Raw genomic sequence first — 21,515 nt, 5'->3', positions numbered from 1 at the left:
GTGCTCCACAGCGGCCTCTTGCCCTTCACTGTACATTCCCAGAGCCTAATTTATATATATTTTGTAATATCCGGTTTGCTTATCTGCGTTATTTTGCACCTTGGGTAATTGAGAGAGAACGGTGCCGATCGTTTCCCGAGGCCTGCAGTGGTCTGTACACAATGCTTCGATGTTATCTGGCACAATGTTTGCTGCCGCAGCGAGCAGCAAGGCTGGGCTGATGCTTTATTAACACGGGAGACATTGCTTGGTAATCCTGACTGCTTCTCTCCCCACACACAGCACATTGCAGGCTCAGCCCAGTAAGATTAAACTGGGCGTAAATCAAAGCACAGCTTTGGCCCTCTGGTCACAGGAAGGATTTCCAGTACAGCTCCGCGTTTTTGAGGCAGTTACGGCCTTCGTTTAGGAATGCGAGGAGGCCCTTCTACGGTCAGAAGACTGGGATTTGCGGGGTCATTTTAGGTTTAGATCTTGAAGAACATTTAGACATTTGTTTTCCGTGTGCTGTAATGAGGGATTCGTGCTGACAGCCTGTGCTGGCCCCAAGTCAGTAAGGCGCTGTGAGCTGCTCTAGCTGTGTTTGACGAAAGGTGCTGTTTTCCCCGGAGCGGTTTAGACTTTGAGTCCCAGAACCAATCTCATAATTTATCAGAGTTAAAAGATTATGGTTAGTGGTTATTTGTAATTACTCTACATGAAAGATATGTCATCAGGCAAGGGGAGGCTTAATATGCCCAGTATGCAAAAGGGATTGGAAAGCAATTAGGGTGACATATGCACCATCAAAGCGGAGGGCTCGCCCGTGCTCCAGAGCCAATTAAACACCGCATGGACAGTGCTTTATTGGGGTAACTCTCTCTTGTTACTAGGCCTTTTCCTCATTGCTGCTTCGGTTTTACAGGCGCTCTCAGCTCTCTGGTTACCGTACGCAGCTCTGTGTTGCAGCTATTATTATTAATAGGAATGACATGGACAATAACCATAATAAGGTGGGGAATAAGAATAATGCCATACCCTGGAGTCTACTACTGTACCCTATGTGAGGCCAGGTGATTTCACGTGTGCTAGGTGACATCTTTTCAAGGAAGTTTAAATAATTGAAAAATATAATAACCCAGTCCTAATGAAATATAATAACCCAGTCCTAATGAACCTTTAAGTCTGTACTGATACTCCACCTCTAGATACATATATAAAGCTTCCAACCATATGTGACAGTCTATCCAGGGGATATCAGAGGCTCTCTCACTCCAATCAGCCTCTTTCAGCTGAAATCCAGCCATTAGTCAAATTCATCAAAGGGCTTGAAAGCAGAAAGGGAAATTCTTTGCCTCGTGCTTAACCTTTGTGTGATTGCACCTCTTCAGAGAATAAGCAAATCAAGTGGAAATGCCCTCCCATTTGTTTTGTGAATGAGCCGTGCGGCGAATTCACTATGATTTGGCATTATTCAGTTTGTATAATTTCTGACGAGAGGTTTAAAAATAAATACACGATCAAAGGGCCTATTGGGAGATGATACAAGAGCAAAAGTACAACATGATGGGGTGGGGTGACGGTTTCTCGTGTGCTTCCTTTTTGTCTGCGCCGTCAGCCGAGTGAACCTGCCCTCGCTGAGAAAACCAGCAAAACGCTGGACCGAAACATGGGCGGCAGGTTGCGTTCCCGGCGCAGCTCAGGCGAGCACCCCGTCAAACCGCTCCATGCTCATACCGTATACGTGGTTTTCACAGGGGGAGACGTACGAGTGGGACTCAGCAGAGCTATAAATGCCCTCCTTGGGAAGTCTTTAAGGTGACGGCATTGCTTTTGCAGGAAATGGCCCCACGATTAGCAGCCTTATCCATCTGTGTCGTAAGCGTTGCTGCTCGTGAAGGAGCAATGCAATTAAAACACAGGAGGGTAAAGCAGCATGAGGTGCCTTTCTTCTGGGAACATGGGAAGCAAAGTTATATTCTCATTTGGCTGGGGGTTTGCGGATCGTTTGTGTCTCTTCTTCTGCTGGGGTTACTTCCAGCATTGATTTCTTTACTCTGAATGCCAGCTCTCTGTATATTCCTCTATATGTATATGTATATGTATATGTTTTGGCTGCTGCCATTACGGAAGGGCCTGTTGAGTACTGTGGGAAATGCTATTGTCATTTTACAGTGCTTTTATGTTGTCTGAATAAAGGGCACGTCTGTACAAGAACAATCTGAACAAATGGCGTGGTCTCACCACGTTCCTCCATCTCCCCTTCACAGCCTGCTTCCTATTCCTGCCATCCCGCTCCTGTGGAGGAGTACGTAGTTTATGTAATGCTGATTTGAAAGGGAACTACCCAGAGCTTTTTTTTTTTAACTATTATAACCCTATTGATGCATTAATAAAAGATCTAATAGAGAAATATATCCCTGCCTTAAGATTATTCATAATACCCAGAGGCCATGGTCCTAGAAACTTTGTAGGTACTTAGAATTTTCAAAGGAGGTGGTGCTCTGTGGTAGATTTCTTTGGGTTTTTTGAGAAGGTGGCTCTTCATTAAGTGAATTTTTGGTTAGTGGGAAACTCAGAGCTGGAAACTCAAAACAGAACCTCATGAGCTAACAATGATTATCCCTGCAAGAGGTATGGATAGCTAATAGTGATTTGTGTGGCCTAGACTCAAACCAAATCACCCCCTTGGAAAGATTTCAAGTATTTTGTGCCCGTTTCAGTCTCCAGAGACCAATAAGCCCCTGATTTCTTTTTGAAGTTGGCCCCTAAGAAGCCAGTATTTGTTGATTAGTTGGGAACACTTAACAATACTTTGCAATAGTGGCTGATTTCACTAAAATATGTTTCATACTCGGCTGCCTCACTGCGGGCAGCTGCTGAGAAGGAGCAGATGTTGGCTCCTTCCAACTGCATGTCATGGCTTTGCAAGTGAGCAAAGTCAGGGAAGATGCACCAGGTGGATCAGAGGCAGAGGCTCACCCGTTCCCCAAGCTCCCCTTCCAAGCTGCCCCATCTTGTAGCGCTGGAGCAAAGTCCTTTTGCAGTAACGCAGCCGATACATGGCTGGTAGATTTAAGCCCTGAAGTAGCCTGGGAGCAGTTGTAAACCTTGGTTTAGAGGTCACTTTCTGAAATCTACTTTAGAAAAACATCCTAGGCAGTGATCCTGGGGGCTTTTGATCAGGGTATGCTGTAGATGTAGACCACGAGATAGGGAGCGACAAGGTGTGCGGGACCTACTGCTGCAGGAGGGTCTTTCATGGCATCCCCCTTCACCTCCTCTCCGTCAGGTCATATGGGTTTGCTCCAGAGCTGCTCTAGTAACGGGGCCAGGCAGAGTGATTTGCCCCGTCATGTAACAGGGTGTTTTCATTTGCCTGCTTACTTTGGCAGGGAGAGTTGTTTTGTCTTGAGAGCAGTGCCATAAAGCCATGGCGAGAAAAAAACACCCCTTCCAAATTCCAGAGTCACACTACCACATTTGATCTCCTCTCTCATTTTCCTTGGAAGCTGCCCCCATGGCATTGATGACAATCTGTCCCCTTTGGCTGAGGCCTTTGGAAAGCGCAAGGGAGGAAGGAGACAGTTGGGATCATTCGCCAGATGGCATTTCTGAGCCTTCCTGACACTAGTGAGGACAATCACAGCGAGGTGAGCTCAGCAGAGGTTTTGCAACGATGTACCACGACATGTTTGCTGTGGTACAGCCTTCAGCATCCCTGCCACAGCATGCTGTGGCGTGCCAGGGTCAGGAGCTCTCAGCTGGCGCACGCTGATGGCACTGCGTCGCGGAGGTCGTGACTCGCAGAGTCCTCTGAAACCCTTTTTTACAGTTTGTTGTTGTTGTCATTTTATTTTGGCAGCACCTCTAATGTAATTCAGTATTTCCAGTGGCCACGTGCCATCCTGGAAATAACACCAGACTAGAAGAGAAAGTAAAATCCACATGGACCTTAAGCAGGAATAATTTAATTCCTTTCCACTGACTTTATTTGCTATTGTGAAAGTATCCACCTGTCATATATGCGTTTTAGGAGCGTCTGAAATAAGTGTCTTTAGAGTAAAGGTTTGTGACTGAATTATTGGAGGTTTATGGAGGGCTTTGGAAACGTGTAGTGAAAATCCCTGGAAAGGCTGATGCGGGCGATTCTGGCAGTACAGTGGTAATACCCCATGTCCTTGTTCTTGCTGTGTGTTCCAGAAATGTCGGCTATTAGAGAGAGCATTGTCTTTTTTCCCTTTTCCTTTTCCTCATTAAGTCAATTTATTTCTGGTGCTGGGCTGTAGAAGTGGCCCCTAACCTGTCTAGCCTCGTACTTATCTTTGGCCATGACCAGCTGTTCAGCAGGAGGTAAAGAAGGACCCGTGATGAGCAGTGATGGTCCCTAGACGGTGCCCAACATCCCGGTCATTAGTCTGGTCTTTGGCCCACTGAGAAACCCTTTTCTCCACTCCAGACAGCAAGTGGTTGGCAGTGCTCTGAAGTCTCCCGTAAAACAGTAAAAATTATTCTCAGGTCTGTTGTTAAGAAATGCTCTTGGGCATTTCTCCTGCACTGGAGATGGTGAAAGCGTTGAGGAACTTTTCTATTTGGGCTCTTTAGTTTGAACAACCAACTGACAAGAGTAATTGATTTTAATGGGAGCTAGGACTTTCACTTGGAAGACAAGCTGTATTCAGGGTCTGTCAAAACCAAAAGTACAACCAAAAGTCCTCATTATTGTAAATTTACAAGGCTGAGATTTTGTGAATTCTTCCAGTGGGCACGGAGAACATGATTTTATTTACAACAACCTTCGCATGCTGAGAAACTGCTGCTTCTGGGAGAGCGTGATTTAGTATTTGACTATTCCTATTGTGGTTATTATTGTTAAAGCCGGTTCTTTGTTACCCCTTTTTAATGATGGCCGAATTGTAGATGGGGTGACTGTAAGATGTTGGAAATGTAAAATTCTGTATCACCCAATTAAACACAGAGAAATAGTAATTTCTAGGGCATGATTCACCTTACTCAAAGGTAGGCAACTGAAATAGCTGAGATGAATCACACTCCAGATGTGTCTCTTTCTCTTCAGTGATTAGAACAGAGTCCAGATGACTGTCTCGGATGCTGTGTCGTAGATGTCTAAAATTATGGGAAATTAGTCCCTTTCAAGGTCTTTGGCTGAGTATGTCTGACCATGGTGCTGAGACCCAGATTTGAAACCAAGAGACGTGAACTTTCTGCAGTGAAGAGCGTCGAATTCTCAGAAAATAATATTTGGTTCTGACCTTTCTCTAGTTCATCATCTCTTGCTGCTGCAGATGTCAGATTCTGTCTCTGTAACCCTGCCCTGAAAGAGTCAGATGGCTCCACAGATGCAGCAAGATGTCTTGCAAAATAAATTAAACTGGATCATTTCATTTTAGGCTCTGATGTTCTCTCAATGGACCCAGCACATGCGATGGCTGGAGCGCGAATCCTGCCATCCCGCTGCCATCCTTTTTTCACAGAATGAAGGGTATTTGTGTTTGGGAAGGCCAAGGCTTGCTTGCGGGCTTCCTGGCATGTGGATAGATCCCTTTCTTGGGCTAACGATACGGAGCAGGGGCTGGAAAGGGCCAGCTAAAGGGGCCTTTCTTCTATCTGCTGGCACTAGACAGTGAAAACCAAGAACTTACAGCCTTTCTCCTTGAGCATCAAGAAACGCCTTGCCAAGCCACCTCGGCTCCTGACATCCACTGAAAGCATCTGGGTTAACAGCAGAAGGCCAAGCACAGCCCCCTGCTTTTCTGGGCCTCTGCAAGTCCCTGCCAGCCCTTGCTGCTGGCCAAGCCGTGCTCCTTGGAGCTGGGATTTTGTGCCTCCGGCTTGGAAATGCACTTCTGCAAAGTAGGCTAGGAGGCTCTAAAACACCATTCCTCTGAAGTTTGGTTTCAGTGACGTTTCTGTGACAGTTTGTGCCCAGAACTGCCTGTGTGTGAAGTGACAGCAAAGTCTATGGCAGCTGAAGCAGAAAAAGCAGAAACACGGCTTCTGCGTAACAGCTCCGTTCCTGGTTCATCATCAGTGAAAAATGGGCTAAAATACCCAATGGCATTAACAAAAGGAAGGAGCGTTAGGCCAACCTGATCTATTTTGTGACAAGAAAACTGATTTTCCAGGCAAAGGAAATGTATTCTACCTTGTTTATTTAGATAAGCTAAATGCAAGATCACAGTGAGCCACTGGTGGGAGGTAGCCGTGGGAAAAGGGGGGAGATGTTATGTATTACTGCAAGATTTCTGTGACACTGTAATAAATACTTCATGCTGTTTCACAAATCTCTGGTAAGGTCTCTGTGGGAATAGTCATTATAGCTCTGGTCATCTATGTTCAAGAAAGATGCAGGCAAATATCTAGATGCCTAAAGGGCTGGTGAAATGCTCAGGGGAAGGACGAGCCGTCTGCCAAGATGAGGCTGAAGGAGCAGAGCCTGGGAAACCACAGGCTGGGGCGAGGAGGGACAGTGTCCCCAGATACAAAGGGGAAGCACTAGCGAAGGAGAAGAGCTCAGTGCTGGCAGAAGAACGGATGACTGCTAACTGCCCTTGAGTATACTGAGGGGGTTGTCTTCAGCTGTGAAGTCTTCATTCCTTCCAGATCTGTCTTTGGGTTCTTTGTGGTTTAAATTTATTCATATTTATGAAAGTATGTAGAAACCTTGATTTAGAGTGATGTGAGGTGTTGTAAGGATGCCCTGAAACATATCACTACCTGGGCTGAGCATTCAGTTGTTGCGGTGGAAACAGAAATCAATCTTTATAGCTGTTATTTTTCCAGATGTAGGTACCCTACCTTGCTAAGTGAGGGCCCAGAGCTGGGGTGAACTGAGGGGTTCCTACGCCATCTGGCTTCAGCTGCCCCTAGTTTGGATGGGATCCTCGGTGCCTAGCTCCTTGCAGCTCGCTCTCAAAATCCCAAACGTGAGATAAATCCACATTAATACAGTAGATGCCCTCTGCGATAAGTTCAGCACATCGATTAGGTCCATTGCTTGACTCTTCAACAACAGCTTGTTATTAACCCGTGCCCTTGTTTCCCTCTGCTGTCAGGTCATCCTGTGAGGCTTGCGTGTAGAAAGCCCCGATACGATGTACGAAGAAGCCATGTTTCTTTTACAGCTGATGTTGAATTATTAAGGACGATTTGTCAAAATGGAAGTAGGAGAAGCATGGTTTTACTCTATCTACTGCAGGGGCAAGAGTTCCGCTGACTCGATACATCTTGGCTTTGAGCATGAAAGGCACTAAGTGTCGAGTTAGGCTCTCTTAAGTCTTGCTGCTTTATGTACAACTGACTCTAATAATTGAAGAGCTGAAACTGCAACTGTAATTGTGACAAACCTGAGGAGCTTGATTTCTTAAAGGAAAGTCAGTTCAAGGAAAACGGTAAATCAGGTCCTTTAATCTGTTGGCTGAATTGCCTGTAGGGACTTGAATGCTCTTATATGTTTATGCTGAGAACCCTGCGGCAGTGCTAGAAGGTTTACTGCAAGTTCTTACTGATCAGGTAGTTATTAGCAAGCATTTTGGTAAGCCAAACTTACAAAAGAGCCGTTAAGAGCACTCTAAGCATTCCCAGTGCTTCTGCACTTACATAACCGCTGCGACGGGTTATTGTCTTTATGCTTTGTATTGCTTGCCTGAATTGAAAGGGTATCTGTGGCTGTTCAAGTCTTGCCATGTGGAAGGTCTGTAATGGCTCTTTCTTTGTGAGCTGAGATTCTGATTTGGAGGTGAGCCCAAGTGCATATTCAGTGCGTCTCAGGCGGCAGAATTAATGAGCAAGGTTCAGGATGGCTCTGACAAGCTAATAAGCGTATGGGCAAAGTCTATATTTGCTAGGGCAGTCTTACTGTTCAGCACAGAATTCCTGCAGTGGACAAAACATAAGCGCAATTTATTATTCTGCTAAAAAATACATGACTATCATTCTGAGGAGCAGCGGGTGTCACAGGCATGGCTGGATGATTTGTCTTGTGGATGCACAAGCGACAGCATTCGGATGAGTCCTTCCCGCAAGCATTAAGCAGGAGTTTTATATACACAAAGCACAAAGCCAGGTGGCTCGCAATGCAAACGAGAACTGGGTAGGCCCTTGCCGTGGTCCTCATCCAGCTCTAAGTCAACCGTGTGCTCCATGTGGAGAGACGTTCAGCAGGTCCTGTCGGACACGGGTCTGGCCTCAGTCCAGCTGCGAGTGGGCAGGTTTCTGCACCCTGAAGGCTGTCACAGCAGCCAGCGCCGGCACGTTTCTTGTGGGCAGAGGGAGGGTTGAACGTGCCGTGGAGCTGGGCTGTGCACCAGGTCAGGTCTGAAACAGGTCAGCAGGGTGCCACGGTGCCCTTCTTACCTGCTGTGTAGCTCAAAGATTTCAGAAGCAAGGGGTGTCAGTACATCACCAGCACTAAACAAACGCTGAACTCTCAGTTATTTAAGAAAGCGTTCTTCTAAATATGTGTGCAGACTTTGCTTGGATGTGCATGGAAAGCCTTCTGAGCCTCGAGCTGACCTTTGATCCTTTAACTGAGCAAACTTGGTCCGAAACAAAAATTCCTTTGCAGGACACCATCGCTTGGTTTTGCCATTTTTGGGAACACTCAGCTATATGTTACGCTAACTGAATAGTACCTGAAAGCCATGTACCTTGATAGGCATGCATGCTCGTAACTACGGCGCGGCGGTGGCGGGGGGGGCTGTCGCTTTTCCCGTGCGCAGGGCCAGGACCCGAGAGGTGCTGAAGGTCCGCGCGCGGTGCTCGCTTGCCTGGCATGGTTAGGAGCAGGGCGGGCGTCTCTAGAGATGGTCGCAGACTGGGTGACATCACGTGAGGGTGAAATTGTGGATTGGAATGGGGGAAAATTGTTTTACTTTGGCTGAGCGCTTTTTTTTTTTTCCTGTGCTGCTGCTGTGCATGTGCTTGCGTTGGGGAACTGAGCTTTTATTGACTGCTGGTTTTCTGTTTTCAAAGCTGATCAGTGGTGGTTCTATTGTAAGTGCTGAGGCAGTATGGGATCACGTCACCATGGCCAACCGGGAGTTGGCGTTTAAAGCAGGAGACGTTATCAAGGTCCTGGATGCTTCCAACAAGGACTGGTGGTGGGGTCAGATCGATGATGAAGAAGGATGGTTTCCCGCCAGCTTCGTGAGGGTGAGTGACTTTCTTCTTTTTACCGCTAATATGAATCACTACCGACACTGCTCAGAGCGGTCAATGAAATGAACTGGTTACTGTGTGTGTTATCATTGATGCTTATTCCCAGTGTGTCTGTTTTCTGTCTGAAAAAAGGGGGAGCAAAGAACGTTTCAGAAGAGATGAGAATGGGGTAGAGGGAGGCCGGAATAGGTATTGGCTCTGCTTTTTATGTTCTTGGGATATGGAGCGGCTTTTGCTGTGTGTCTCAACGTGTTGTAGCCTCTCTGCTTAAGCAGTTCTTTGGAAAACCAGTTAAGTAATGTGCAGGCTATGAACAGACGATTTGGTGGGGCCTAAAAGCTCACGCCGGCTGCAAGCGGCGCTCGCAAGAGCTTTCTGGTCTGTCTCGCACAGGGAGGTGTCAGCCCTCCCCTTTCCAAAAGCGGCGCTGCGTTTTGACTCTTCAGCAGTTTTGCATATAAAATCACTTCACTAATTAGTCTGTGACCAGCTCTAGTTACTTTTTTTTAAGGGGACAAGTAACCATTTTGCTTGTCCCTGGTTTTCTGCTGAAGCGGGTTTTGCTGTATGCAGCCACCTCCAGAGGAGGATTTAAGCACTTAATTTTTTTTGCTCGGTATGTGGTAAGAAAGCAAAGGGACAAGAAGGTGCCCTTTTTGCTATTGTCAGCTCCTGCTGTGTTATTTGGGCACTCTTGAGCCTTCCTCAAGGAGTCAAGACGTTGGCTTTGACCTTGTGCACTTCCTTCTCCTCTCCCTTCTGCGCAGGGTTCCATAGGTGGGATCAGAGATTTAATTCCTTTAGAAGCTTAGGGATGTGGTTCAAAAAAATGAAGATTTCTTTTGCCTTGTAGAACTGTGTGAATGATGACTCTCCTCTGAGCCTCCCAGGCAATTTGAGTCGAGGGGAAGACTCTGAAACGCACACTGACGACCATGCCGCATCCCAAGGAGATGCCGCGTTTGCTTTGGTTCTCTGCGTCCCTTACCCTCCCTCTGAACCCTCCCCCTTTTGGGCAACCCTCATCATCAACACCCCTGCTTGATTGTATCGCTTCATCTGGGGAACAGCCATCTCGATTGGGAAAATTGGGTTAAAACCTATGACCTGGTGTTTCCTGGTGCTGTACAATGACCACCAATAAGAGAGGCCAGACCTTTGCTCGCTAGCACACCGCTGCTGGCTTTGCTGGTGCATCTCCTCTGTGTTCCTGGCTGGAAAGGCTGAATTAGAAAAATTTGTCTGTCTGATAATTTTTGCTTAATTTGGGGACTGAAATATTCTGGGCCAGTGTAACTTTTGGGTGCATTGACCAGTGCTGTTTTGTTTTGTGATTCAGGGGAAAAGGTTTAGTATCCTTTTTTGTGTGATGTTGTGAGCATGCTGTTCACCGTAGGCTTAATAACAGCCTTGTTTTGTGCTATCCTGTTTTCTAAAAAAACACAGCAAGCAACTAAACAGTTAAGCCCATCTACTCTAAGGCCCAAACCCATGGATCATTTGATTGGCTGACCTTTCCATCTCTCCCTACACTTTTCAAGGGCTGGGAGAATGTTTTTAGAAACTGGGAATATCAGAGGAGAGGAATCAATGAATCTTTGACTCTCGTACTGACTTACAAATGTCTGAACAACATCCTGGAATGAACCTTGGTTCATTGGTGCTTAGGATCATGATGGCCTTACCAGGCAAGTTTCTTGCCCATTCTGTCTAAAGTTAAAGTCACAACCCTATGGCTTGACTTTAATCCAACAAAATCAATCCTTCTATCAGCTCTGCAAGAGGCCGGCTCGATTGTTCCATCTGAGACACACTTGTTCAGCGCAGGCTGGGACCAGACACCTGCCCTGGGACCAAAACGATGCGCTCCCGAAGGGGGAAACTGCATGGTTTTGCTGCCGTGAATGATAATTAATATTTAAAAATAAGTACCAGGCATTTCAAAAAATATGCAAGCAGAGAGCAGAGTTCTGGCACAGTTTGTCCACAGCTCTGCAGGGGAGGCTGGGGGGGAAAATTCGCCACTCAGGTTCACAAAACAGAGCTGCCTTCTCCGAGCAGCACTTCTCGGTGTGCTGCCACGAGGCAGCCCACTCGCTGGGTGTCCTGTGCCGAGAAGACAACTGCCATTTGGGCTGTCATGTTCTCCTCTCCTCTGTTGGCTGAGGTCGCTTGCTTGCCTCTTCATTTCTATTCTTGCATATCCCCCCCACCCCCTTCACTCTCTGTCTGGCTTGGTAAGTAATTTGAACCAGATGCCTGCAGAGCCTTTTGGGCCTTTAGAGAAGGTGCCTGTAACCCCTCTTTTGCTTGCAGGACCATTGCAGCAGGTTTATGTCCCTTCGGGGTCCTGTCAAGGACTGTTTAACCTGCACACTTTTCACTTTGCTCTTCTCTCCATTTTTTTCTTATGTTCCTTATTCAGCTGATCGCTCTTTCATAATGAGAAGGCTGGCTTTTTTTTCTCTGTTGTACTTTGAGCCCTGCTTTTTTAAGATGATGCCAGAAAACTGCCTAATTTAGCCTGGGTGGTTCTAGTTTTACTTGCAAAATAATTGCTTTCCTTTATATCTATATTTCTCTTATGCAAGTGCAGGAGGAAAAGGGAACAACATGTTGCGTAGCAGAGGATGAAAAGCAGTTCAAGTAAGGTATGACAGGACAGACCAGATAGGTATAAAACCAAATAAGATTAATTTTAGGATATATTAGACTGCAGGTGTCTTGTAGGTACTAACAGGGGGTGCAGCAGAAGATCACTGCAAGGTCAGAATACTCTGAAAGTCATTGAGATTACTCCTGAGGACAAAACTGGGCTGCAAACCTAGTTTTCAATGAGACGTCTGAAGCTTCTTGCTCTCCAGCCAGATCATATGAAAATCGTTGGCAAAGCACTTGGCACTCACAAAATCTCATAGCAGGAAAAATGCACATTTGCAAGTGCAGAGGAAAACAGTAACCTGCTGATTCCCTTGGCCTCTTTTACATGCAGAGCTGGGGGGGTTGCAAACAAAAACTGCGCTTGAATTGCCTGCGCGCACAGGAGTCGTCGTCTCCATGAGTAACACCTGCAGTTCTCCCCCTCCCAGCTTGAGACTTGGCTAGAAGAAAGGGGGAGAGAGGAAGGCCATAGAGTTTTGGGAGCACGGGCAGTTTCAAGGAGAAACTGGATGATAAAGTGATGCATTTTGGGGAGGAGAAAAGGCACAACGTAAGAGAAGTAAAATTTGGAGCTAGTAAGCAATGGTGAGTGGTTTCCTGCAGGAAGCTGCTGCACTCAGGGAGAAAGTTATGAAAACGCATAAGTCATTAGAGATGCCAGTGAGAACTTCAGAACTAGGTTTAAGGCTGAATAACGAGCTGGGTTTAGGACAGATGAAGGTACCTGTGATGTGTTTGAGCGCAAGTTACCAAGTGAGTGCGCAGGACGACCCCAGGGTGCAACTTGTGATTAGCTGCACAGTGTCTTTGAATGTCCTGTCAACTCTCAGGGGTCTGAAAGGGCGGGAGGTACAATTGGAAAAAAAGCAGGAATTTTAAACAGGATTTCATACACTTGTAGCAGTGATGCTACTTGCTGCTCTTCTCTCCTTTGTGGATGGCATAGCCTTGGGCTGCCTTTACATGATGTGGTACAAAGGAGGTTTTGCATAGCAGCACATCCAGCATCCACATCCGCTCAAAAAAACAGGCTCAGTGTTTGTGGGGAGGAATTTACAGCACAGAATAATACTCCACTATTGCAAATGGACCAATTGTCGTACCTTAAGGTCTCCTTTAGAAAATACAGTAAGTCTCAAACCAAAGTTTTGATTGCGGGGCCCAGCATCAAGTCTCCAAAATGGCCCGGGTGAGATTCAAACACTCCAAACGCAGGCAATCAAATGACATCTTGTTTGGGCTCTGACATATTTCCACTGAACAAGAAATAAAACAATGAAAGCTTATGGATGTTTAGTGCTGTGAAATCTTTCTGCAGAGACCCGGCAGAATGCACCCATCCGGGGCAGAGAAGGGGATTTACTTTGTTATAAAGCTCTCCTTAATCTCTTTGGATACCAAGAGGCAAACTGAGTTTCCAGAACACGTTTCTGCTCACCCCAACAGCAGTTATATTTACTAAGCTAAGCTGAAGAGCAAATCTGGGGTTGAGGAGGTTTTACTACAGCTTCTTGTAGGGCCCGGTGACTGTTGAGTTGTGCAGAAATGAAGGGTAATGGTCCTCCGAAGGCTTGAGCACAGGAGTATAAATTCTTTGTGGTCCGTACCCCTCACATAGGAGCAAATGCAGGGGGGCAGCAGTGCAGCAGTGCTCCTTGTCCTCTGTCACCATTGCCTAGGTTTCCCAAGTGTTGTAATTTTTGATTGATTTTCCAGCTAAAAAGCTGCCTTTGACCCACTTTATTTTCTGCTGCTAAAGGAGAAGGGCTAGATAAATGGGTGTAAGCTTTTAAGGCAGTGTTTCGTAGGAGGCGCTAAACCCGAGCCCTGTCTGAGTGCCCAGCAGCTCGTACGCTTTATTGGGTAGGTGGGTTTAACTTCTGTTTGTGGGAGCTGTGCCTGTGCTCTCTGTTGCAGGTGGTGTTCCAAGAGCCAGCCGCATCTTGCTGCCCTGTCTGCTTTATTTTTCTTCCTTTAAAATCTCATTGTATGTGTGGGGATCTTGATACACTAGCACGTCACTCACCGGCTTTTCCCTCCGCTGCAGTCGCTGCGTTAGCATTTACTTAGCGCCAGTCGCAGTGGCATCTAGGTGAGATTTTCCAGGGATGGCGCTGGAGTAGCATTCACCTGTTGGATGAACAAAACGGAGTGTGCTGCAGTGTCTGCTGCAGTCAGTGCCTTGTAAAGGAGGTTTTATTCTCCCGTGGCAAATCCAGCATAAAAATAGCTTCTGGTAGAGGTATCGCGCACAGCGCGAGCAGCGCTCCACAGCGACAGGATGCACTGCAGACAAATTGTGTGGGGCTGTTTCGTAAAGTCAGGCAGCATTTTAGCATCCAAATGCTGCCCGTGCTAATTGGAGCTGCCATTAAAGTGACAACCCATGCCACTCAGACGGCTCAGCATCCGTCAGATCCCCAAAGGTTCAAATGCTGACACTCAGGCCCTTCCTTGTACAAGCTGGCTTGCAGGTGCAAAAAACAGTGTTTTGAGGCTATTTGAATCAGGCAAACTAGGCACAAGCCTTTGCAGCCCCTTCCCTGTCCTCACCAAACTGGTTTTGAAGAAAGACCCGAAGCAGCGGCTTCCTCAGCCTGGCAGGGTTTCTGCAACGAGCTGCTGAGCTTTGGCTCTTCCCTGTTGTGTGTCACATGTGGCGTCGCACCGCGGGGGCTTCTGGTTTTTAGGAAATGGGGAAAGCTGAGCCCTAACCCACAGTACTTTGGTGGATGCAGCGTAGCACATCCAGTTTATTGCAGTGTCTGCCCAGCTTTTGCTACACGCTACCTGGGGGAGCTCCAGCCCGTGGGAGTCTGCATTCAGACTGCAGGAAACGGAGGGAGGAAGCAGAGGGCAAGTTCTTTGGAGCCATTTTTGCTCACCTTTCATGGATACAGAGTCTGAAACTGCCCTGTAGAGTATGCTGCTTTCTCCTTTTCCAGAAATGAGTGAAGAGTATTTCTCACCTTGGGTAAAGGGAGCTTCCGAGGCTGGGAATGGAGAGATTTAGAGGGGAAAGAAGAGCTGAAATGGGTTTGCTGAAGCTGGGGAGTTGCAGGAGGGAAAGAGAAGGTATCAAACGGCCTGTGAACCAGAGGGAGGCGAAGGACAGTGAGGCCAGAGCCAGGTTACAGAAGGAAAATTTCAGGCTGTGGGAGAAAACAGTGGTAGGACCAAAGGAGGGAAAACCAACTTGCTTCAACTGCTGATCCTTCTACTGCCAAATGTCCTATTCCTCATCCTGGAAGAGGATACAGGGAGAAGACGGTCTGTGTTTCCCAGCAAACAGCATCCCAGCCACAGTCCTGCGCTTGCCCTATGCCTGCATCCTGCCCACAGAAGGGCGGCGAGGCTGGGGCTGGCCGGGGCAGCTGCTGGGAGGACAGGCAGCATCCCTGGGCCTGCTGCCACCGGCCAGGTCCTCACCTCCTCTCTGAAGGCAGGGAAGGGAGAAGCATCTACTCCCGGGCATTTGTAGAGCCCAGGACAGTCTGTGCTTCCTCCTGAGGGCAGAGGGAGGCTGTGCCCAGATCACCGGATCGACACGCAGAGACTGATGTTGGTTTACTTATGCCAAGCTCTGCACCATGAGCCCTACTTTACTGCAAATAAGCAAGTGATCTTTTTAATCCAGTACAGAGTCCAACAGAGCATGCATATAATACAGTGCACGTGGCCAAAAACAAGGGCACAGCGCTGGCTAGCCACCAGCTTACGGAGGGAGGGAGAGGGGGCGAACGCTGCGGCTCACGGAGCAGCTCTGCTGAGCAGGGCGGCGTGGCAAGGTGGGTAAAATGGTCCCGAGGCTCTGTGCTGCAGCTGATTTCTGTAGGGTTATTGGAGTCTCCTACAGTCCCTTGCAGTTGTTGCAGGGCTAATGACGCTGCAATGCCACTATTCGGTGCCAGGTTTTGGCGAAGGCTGGGCTGCTCACGCTGGTATTTGTTATGAAGTCGCTGGTGAGCAGAGATTCGGTGGAACGGCAGCAGCTCTCTGGAGGGATCTGCCTGTGCCATTAATTTGCCACATTATTTAACTGTGAGCTAGAATTCAGGATGGCACATTCCCTGCTAGTTTCGTCCTTCTGAATATCCAGTGGAAGGAGATTAATAATCAAGACGGCTGGTAAAATGTTTGTTTTATCATGCTTTCTGATTATTATGAGACTATCAGCCCTCAGTGCCTATTTAAGTAAAATGTCCTCTATATACAGTGTATGCATTCAGCAGTCTAAATATATAATAATTACAGGTCAGCTAATGTTGGAACGGTGCCATTTGGTGATTTTATGCACCATTTGGGTATAGCTGCAAATTGATACATCACATTTCTACAGATTTTATATAAATCGCATATAATACTAACTAGCACAGTAAAGTGATCAGCTCTCTCTGGCTCCCAGAACTGGGTCCTTAGGCAGACGGGGCTTCTTTTGTTTGACTATTTTACTTTTATCTGCCTCTGCAAATTATTTTGTTAGGCAGGAGCTAGTCATGACTTCCTAATTAGGGCTGAATTTTGAAATAGGACTGTGAGCCTCATGATAAGCCTGTTCTTCTCCACATGTAGGGTGGCCTTTCAGTGTGAAACATCACTTAGGACTAGCATTATGCAACTTGAATTTTTTTCTCCCTGTAGTTTTTCTTGGTTTCTTTTAATTAATTCTTAATACAAAGTGTTTAAAATGGTTCTCAGGGCAGGCTTCATTGTTTGGCATGCTGGACCTTTTTAATGGTGTGTGGGAGACCCACACAGTGCCGTATTATTTCAGAGCCCGTGGTTTTTTGCATTGCAGAGGTGTTTAAAAAGGCACTGAAAGCTGATTTATTATTGTAGGGTTGTTGAGGATTGCTGAACGGCTGTTGTTATTTATTCTTATACATATCTATGTAAAAAAAAAAAAGCGGCGTTGGATGCAGTAATTCAGGCTGCTTTCCCAAACGCCCTGTCTGTGCCAAGCCCGTAGCTGCTGAGGACAGGACAGGAGCCTAGAGAGACTTCTTGAAATCCAAGTGAGGGGCAGAGCTGACACGCTGCCAGGGAACTGAAGTCCCATCTCCGCTCGGTGGGAGGCCCCATAGGAGCGTCACAGGGGTGGCAGCCCCCCATCCTGAGAAGGGAATGCTGGGAAGATGAGGTGAAACTGGGAGAAGACTAGAGTTTTGAAGCTTCTTTTCTAAAAAGAGAGGGATTGGCACTGGGAGGGAGGTACATCTGTGCATTTGCGTCCGGCGCGCGTTGGGGAAGCTGGGGAAGAGCACGTCCTTTTCCCACTCGTGGTGCCTCAGCTGCAATCCACAGCGACGGAGGTCAAGCGTTGCAGGCAGGAGGGCGTTCTGGGGTGTTACCTGTGCCTGAAGTGTAGCTAACACCCTACTTACAGGTGACTGTGGACTGGGCTAAAACAGGAACCTCTGCAGCATTGTCTAAATCAACTAAAAATTACATTTAGTAAGTTACTGGGAAAAACCAGTGTGCCCGCCCCCAGTTTGCCGCTTTCACCTTACTGTCGCCTGCAGCGTGCTGTCGTTGCGGTTTGAGTGAGCAGGTCAGTGAAGCAGAGAGGATCTGGCTTGGGGTGGCGTGTTGGGTCAGAGGACACAGCTACCACTTTGGGTGCAGCCTTCCCTTGCCCCAGTGCAGCCCAGCTCCTCCTCGGCACAGGCTCAGGAGGATTCGAGAGCTGAAGTTACAAAACCAGCCCCGCTGCATCAGACCAAAGGTCTGTCTGGCCGAATTGTTGTTCCTGGATGAGTACGAGAGTGTGGCGACCCCACAGTGATGCATTTAAGTCCGTATTTCAAAGCACACATGAGCTTTTCTGTGCCCTCCGCTTCAACGTACAGTCTGTCGACCTCAAAAATATTCATGAAAAATGTCATTGGTAAGGTGGATTATCCCCGTTTATAGACGGGGAAAGCCTCCGCTGGTCTAAGCGATTGGCCCAAGGTCAGCAGCAGAGCTGCCAATGTGCCTCATCTTTTGTGAGTCATGGTCCAAACTTCAAATGATCCCCTGGAATAATGAATCTTGCTTGAAATACGGGGCACCTTAGAGGTTAAGACAGAAAGCAGGAGTGTTTGAACAGCGCAGTGGGAATAATCCTTTCAGCAGCTGAGGCTGGAGAGCGCGAGGTGGAAGGCACATTCGGCTTTTTCTGTTACCGATAAAATCGTTGCATTTGTTTTTAATCTAAAGCAGAAGTCATCTCGACTAGAACTGTAATTTTTTTTCCTTTTGGGAACACGAATCCTAGCAGGAAGGAGCAAAAGTTTCATTAAGGAAAAAAACAGGACTCCTGAGATTCCCAGATGTGGAAGCAGGGAGTGCTCCTGCAGTGCACAAAAGGCAAACCAAATTCTGAGGTTTTCAGAAATCATGAAAGTTTGCAAGCTTGCTATGGGCCTTAGAGTTTCCAAGCCTTTAGGAGTCATGCTTTCAAGCTCCCCTCCCGCCCCCCCCCTCCCCCCGCCACGATTAGATCTTTCCTGCTTTGTTTTTTAAATAAAAATTGACATTTTTCTCATGATCACTCGACTCCAGGAGGTAGAGGATTAAAAAATATCCTCTTTTGCCAAACTGGCAGGTGTGTCATGAAACTTGGTAACAAGCTGTTCCACTTGGGTTTGGGAGAGCTGTAAAATACCTTTTCATAGTAGCAGCAAAGTAGGATGGGAAGTTATTTTAAACTTCAGCCAGCAGGGTTTAATACCTACATTGGTCCTGTTTGATTTTCAACATATATTTGGTTTGAAATGCCAATAAAGCTGTCACAAGGACATACTCCTCAAAGGGTTCCCCTGTGCAATCCTGTCCTTCCCAGGTCTAGCCCATTTTCTGCGGCTGGCCCCCACGTTTCCACAGCGGAGCCCCCGCTAAAATCAGTGTCACTGATGTTAAGTAAACGGCCGCTGCGGCAGCCTTACGCCGGCACGGCAGCTACTCAGAAGCAGCACTTGGGCATTTATTTTTCAGCCTAGAACGCTGCTCATGTACATGAAGCGTTGCTCTGCCTCAGCGTCACTAAAACCCCTTCCAGAGCAGACGGTGGGGTTTGCTGGGAAGAGGCATGCTTTCTAACTGGCTTTTGGGTTGTTTCTCTGAACAAGTGACATTCATCTGAAAGTTGTTTCAGTGGTGCCAGGAGAGGTTTTTCATGCTGGATCCCCGTATCTTTGGGTGCAATTAGGTCGCTAGCTCGCTGCCTTCCCTCCCGGTGACCCAGGGCTCGACCAGGCCTCCCAGTGCTGATGGAAATCCTACAAAAAGCCCTTGCAGGGATCCATGTGCAGCCCCACAGCTGGGAGACAACATGACCTAGTCCATCTTCGCAGCGGATGCCGCGATGGAGAACCCCGTCCTGTGGGAAGGACCTGGGGAGGGCCATGCAGAGCTGCCCCCAGGCATGCTGCGTCTCCCAGGGGTTTGTGTCCAGACTGGCATAGCTGGACCTGGCTGGGATCACTGAAATGCCCTTCTGCAGCACCCAGGGCTGCTCGCCCTTAGGACCAGTCTGCTTTGACCGCAGCCGAGCCACCCTGGGTGCTGCCAGTGCCACAGGACCGCGCCGCCATTCTGTGCCTGGATGCACCTCTTCCCCCTGGAGAGCATCGTGACATAAGAAACGAGAGCTGACAGCCGTACTCGCTGGGTTTCGCTTCTGCTCTGTCACACAAGACATTAAATTGACTCTCGGCTGCGCTATCTTGGGGAAAGGTATGAAGCCTTTGTACTTCAAGGATGGCTCCTTCACGCAACAGGAGCGGCGCCGAGGTGGCAGGAGGGGTTATTTCACCTCCTTGGCAGGCTTCGGCATGTCTCTCTGGTCTCCTGATGCGCAAAAGGTCCCGTGTCGGCAGTGCGGGGTGGGGGGACAGGCAGGAGGTCGCGTGGGCAGAGCAGGCAGGACGCCCGGATCCATCCTGGCTCTGCCACTCACTCATTCAGGCAAACGGTCTGCGCTGGGTTTCCTGCCCTGGGAAGTGCCCGGCGCTGCCGGGACACGGCGTGAGCACAGCCTGGGGTCAGCAGCTCTCTGCAACGCTCAGCATAGGGTGATGCCCCCCAGCGGGTCCTGCCCCACTGCCGGCAAAGAGGGCATCTGGTCATTTAAACAGGCGTTGCTGCCCTACGCACCCTCGTGTAAAGTCCCTGACAGCTCCCGGACACAGGGCACCGTCGTGAGCAGGGGGAAGAGTCTGGCTTTTTATTGCTTTGGGGTTTTTATCCCCTAAGTTTGCAGCATCATTAACATTCTGCTAGAGAAGAGATGGGTTTTCTTCAAACATCTTGGCTTCTTGGCCTTTATAACTCACTGTAGGATGGCAAAACGTGGGAGCTGTAAGAAGTGGTTTAGCAAAACATGATATTGGTTAGGAAGGCAGGGAAGGAGCATGGGCAGGTTTAGGCTTTTTTACTTTACTGATTTACAGGAACACAGCCCTTTCCAATCTATTTAAAACTGAATTTAAGCTGAGTAATGGGAAAGTATTCAATGCTATTAACACTAACAAGAAGAGGGAAAGATCGGATGAACAATGCAGTTTGTTTTCCGTATGCTGCTCTGTTAGTGTGGACAGTTTCACTGTATACAGGTAGACGTATTTTTAAGTTTGAAAGTCTCCAGTATTTGGAGCTTTAAATGCCGAGGAGAAAAGTTGCTTCATTTACATAACAACTTAGGTGATCTGTGTAAGACAGCAGTATTTCTGTCTGGTTTAATCTTCATTTAATGTCTGTTTACAAACTACACTGAGCCTAATTTGAGTTGATCGGAGTTATTTTAAGCAGGTTTTATTTTGGGGGAAAAGGTAACAGAAGGAGGCACCTGATCCCTATGTTGTGTCTTGTTCAATGACACAGAGACTAGGAGGCAGCATTATCTTTTAGTTTACAAGTTCAAGATCTGTTTTTTATTTCATGATGGAAAGAAAATTCAGTGTGCTGAAAGCGCGGAGATCCTTTTTCAGTGCTTTTTGCAATTTGTTCCAATTTAGAGTAATTCAGTGCTCAGGGGTGCTTGGCACCCTGTCCAAAGCTGCCCTCAGCCCCCCCAGGTTTTAGGAGACTTATTCAGCTGGTCTGATCTCCGTGCAGTTTAGGGCTCACCATCTCAGGATGCTGAGAATGAGCATCTGCTTGAGTGAGAAAGGCTCTTCATGTGAAATGATGAGGAAAGCTGCTGTGAAATGAAAATCAATGCTCGTTCACAAATCCTGGCCTGGGAAGCGCACAGAAAACTCAGCGCCACAACCCGGTGAGCCTGGACCGATGTTCACGTTTGTTCAGATTTCTGAACCAGACACATCTTGACCTTCTTAAATGAGTGACCTGTAAAGGGCTTATCCCTCCTCCCAGAGGTTTGTTCCTGCTTGGGCAGACCCCAGCTGATGGCGTGTGGGAACTGGGACAAGCAGGGCTTTACACCAGCAGCTGCAGTTTTCTTTAGGTTGGTCTGTTTTACATACGTACGTCTTGGCTCAGAGCACTTGACAGCACCCAACAGTCCGGTTACCCTTTCACGTGATTATTTTGTCTTTGGGATCAAAACTGCCAACACTTGAAACCCCTTTGCGACTGAGAGGAGCTCGGCAGTGTGTGGGGCACCATTCGGGGCTGGCTGCAGCAGCACAAGAATGGACTGCGTGGGCTGTTGTGGACACCACGGGGCATCGCTGGCAAGGGCAGCGCCG

The 21,515-nt window shown here is 47.8% G+C and overlaps 1 protein-coding gene across 4 annotated transcripts in view; it reads left to right on the top strand.

Annotated features, from left to right (window-relative positions):
* ARHGEF9 (Cdc42 guanine nucleotide exchange factor 9) overlaps nucleotides 1-21,515 on the top strand; it is a 224,912-nt gene that overhangs the window by 147,584 nt on the left and 55,813 nt on the right. For all 4 annotated transcript variants that reach the window (XM_064463419.1, XM_064463420.1, XM_064463422.1 and 1 more), the window contains exon 5: nucleotides 8,974-9,153. In XM_064463419.1, coding sequence (XP_064319489.1) covers nucleotides 8,974-9,153 — 180 coding nt within the window. The remainder of the gene's footprint in view (nucleotides 1-8,973; nucleotides 9,154-21,515) is intronic.

The sequence above is a fragment of the Phalacrocorax carbo genome, chromosome 11 (assembly GCF_963921805.1).
Source record: "Phalacrocorax carbo chromosome 11, bPhaCar2.1, whole genome shotgun sequence".
Classification (NCBI taxonomy): domain Eukaryota; kingdom Metazoa; phylum Chordata; class Aves; order Suliformes; family Phalacrocoracidae; genus Phalacrocorax; species Phalacrocorax carbo.
Note: the sequence above shows the minus strand (reverse complement) of the source record. Positions and strands in the feature narration are given on the sequence as shown.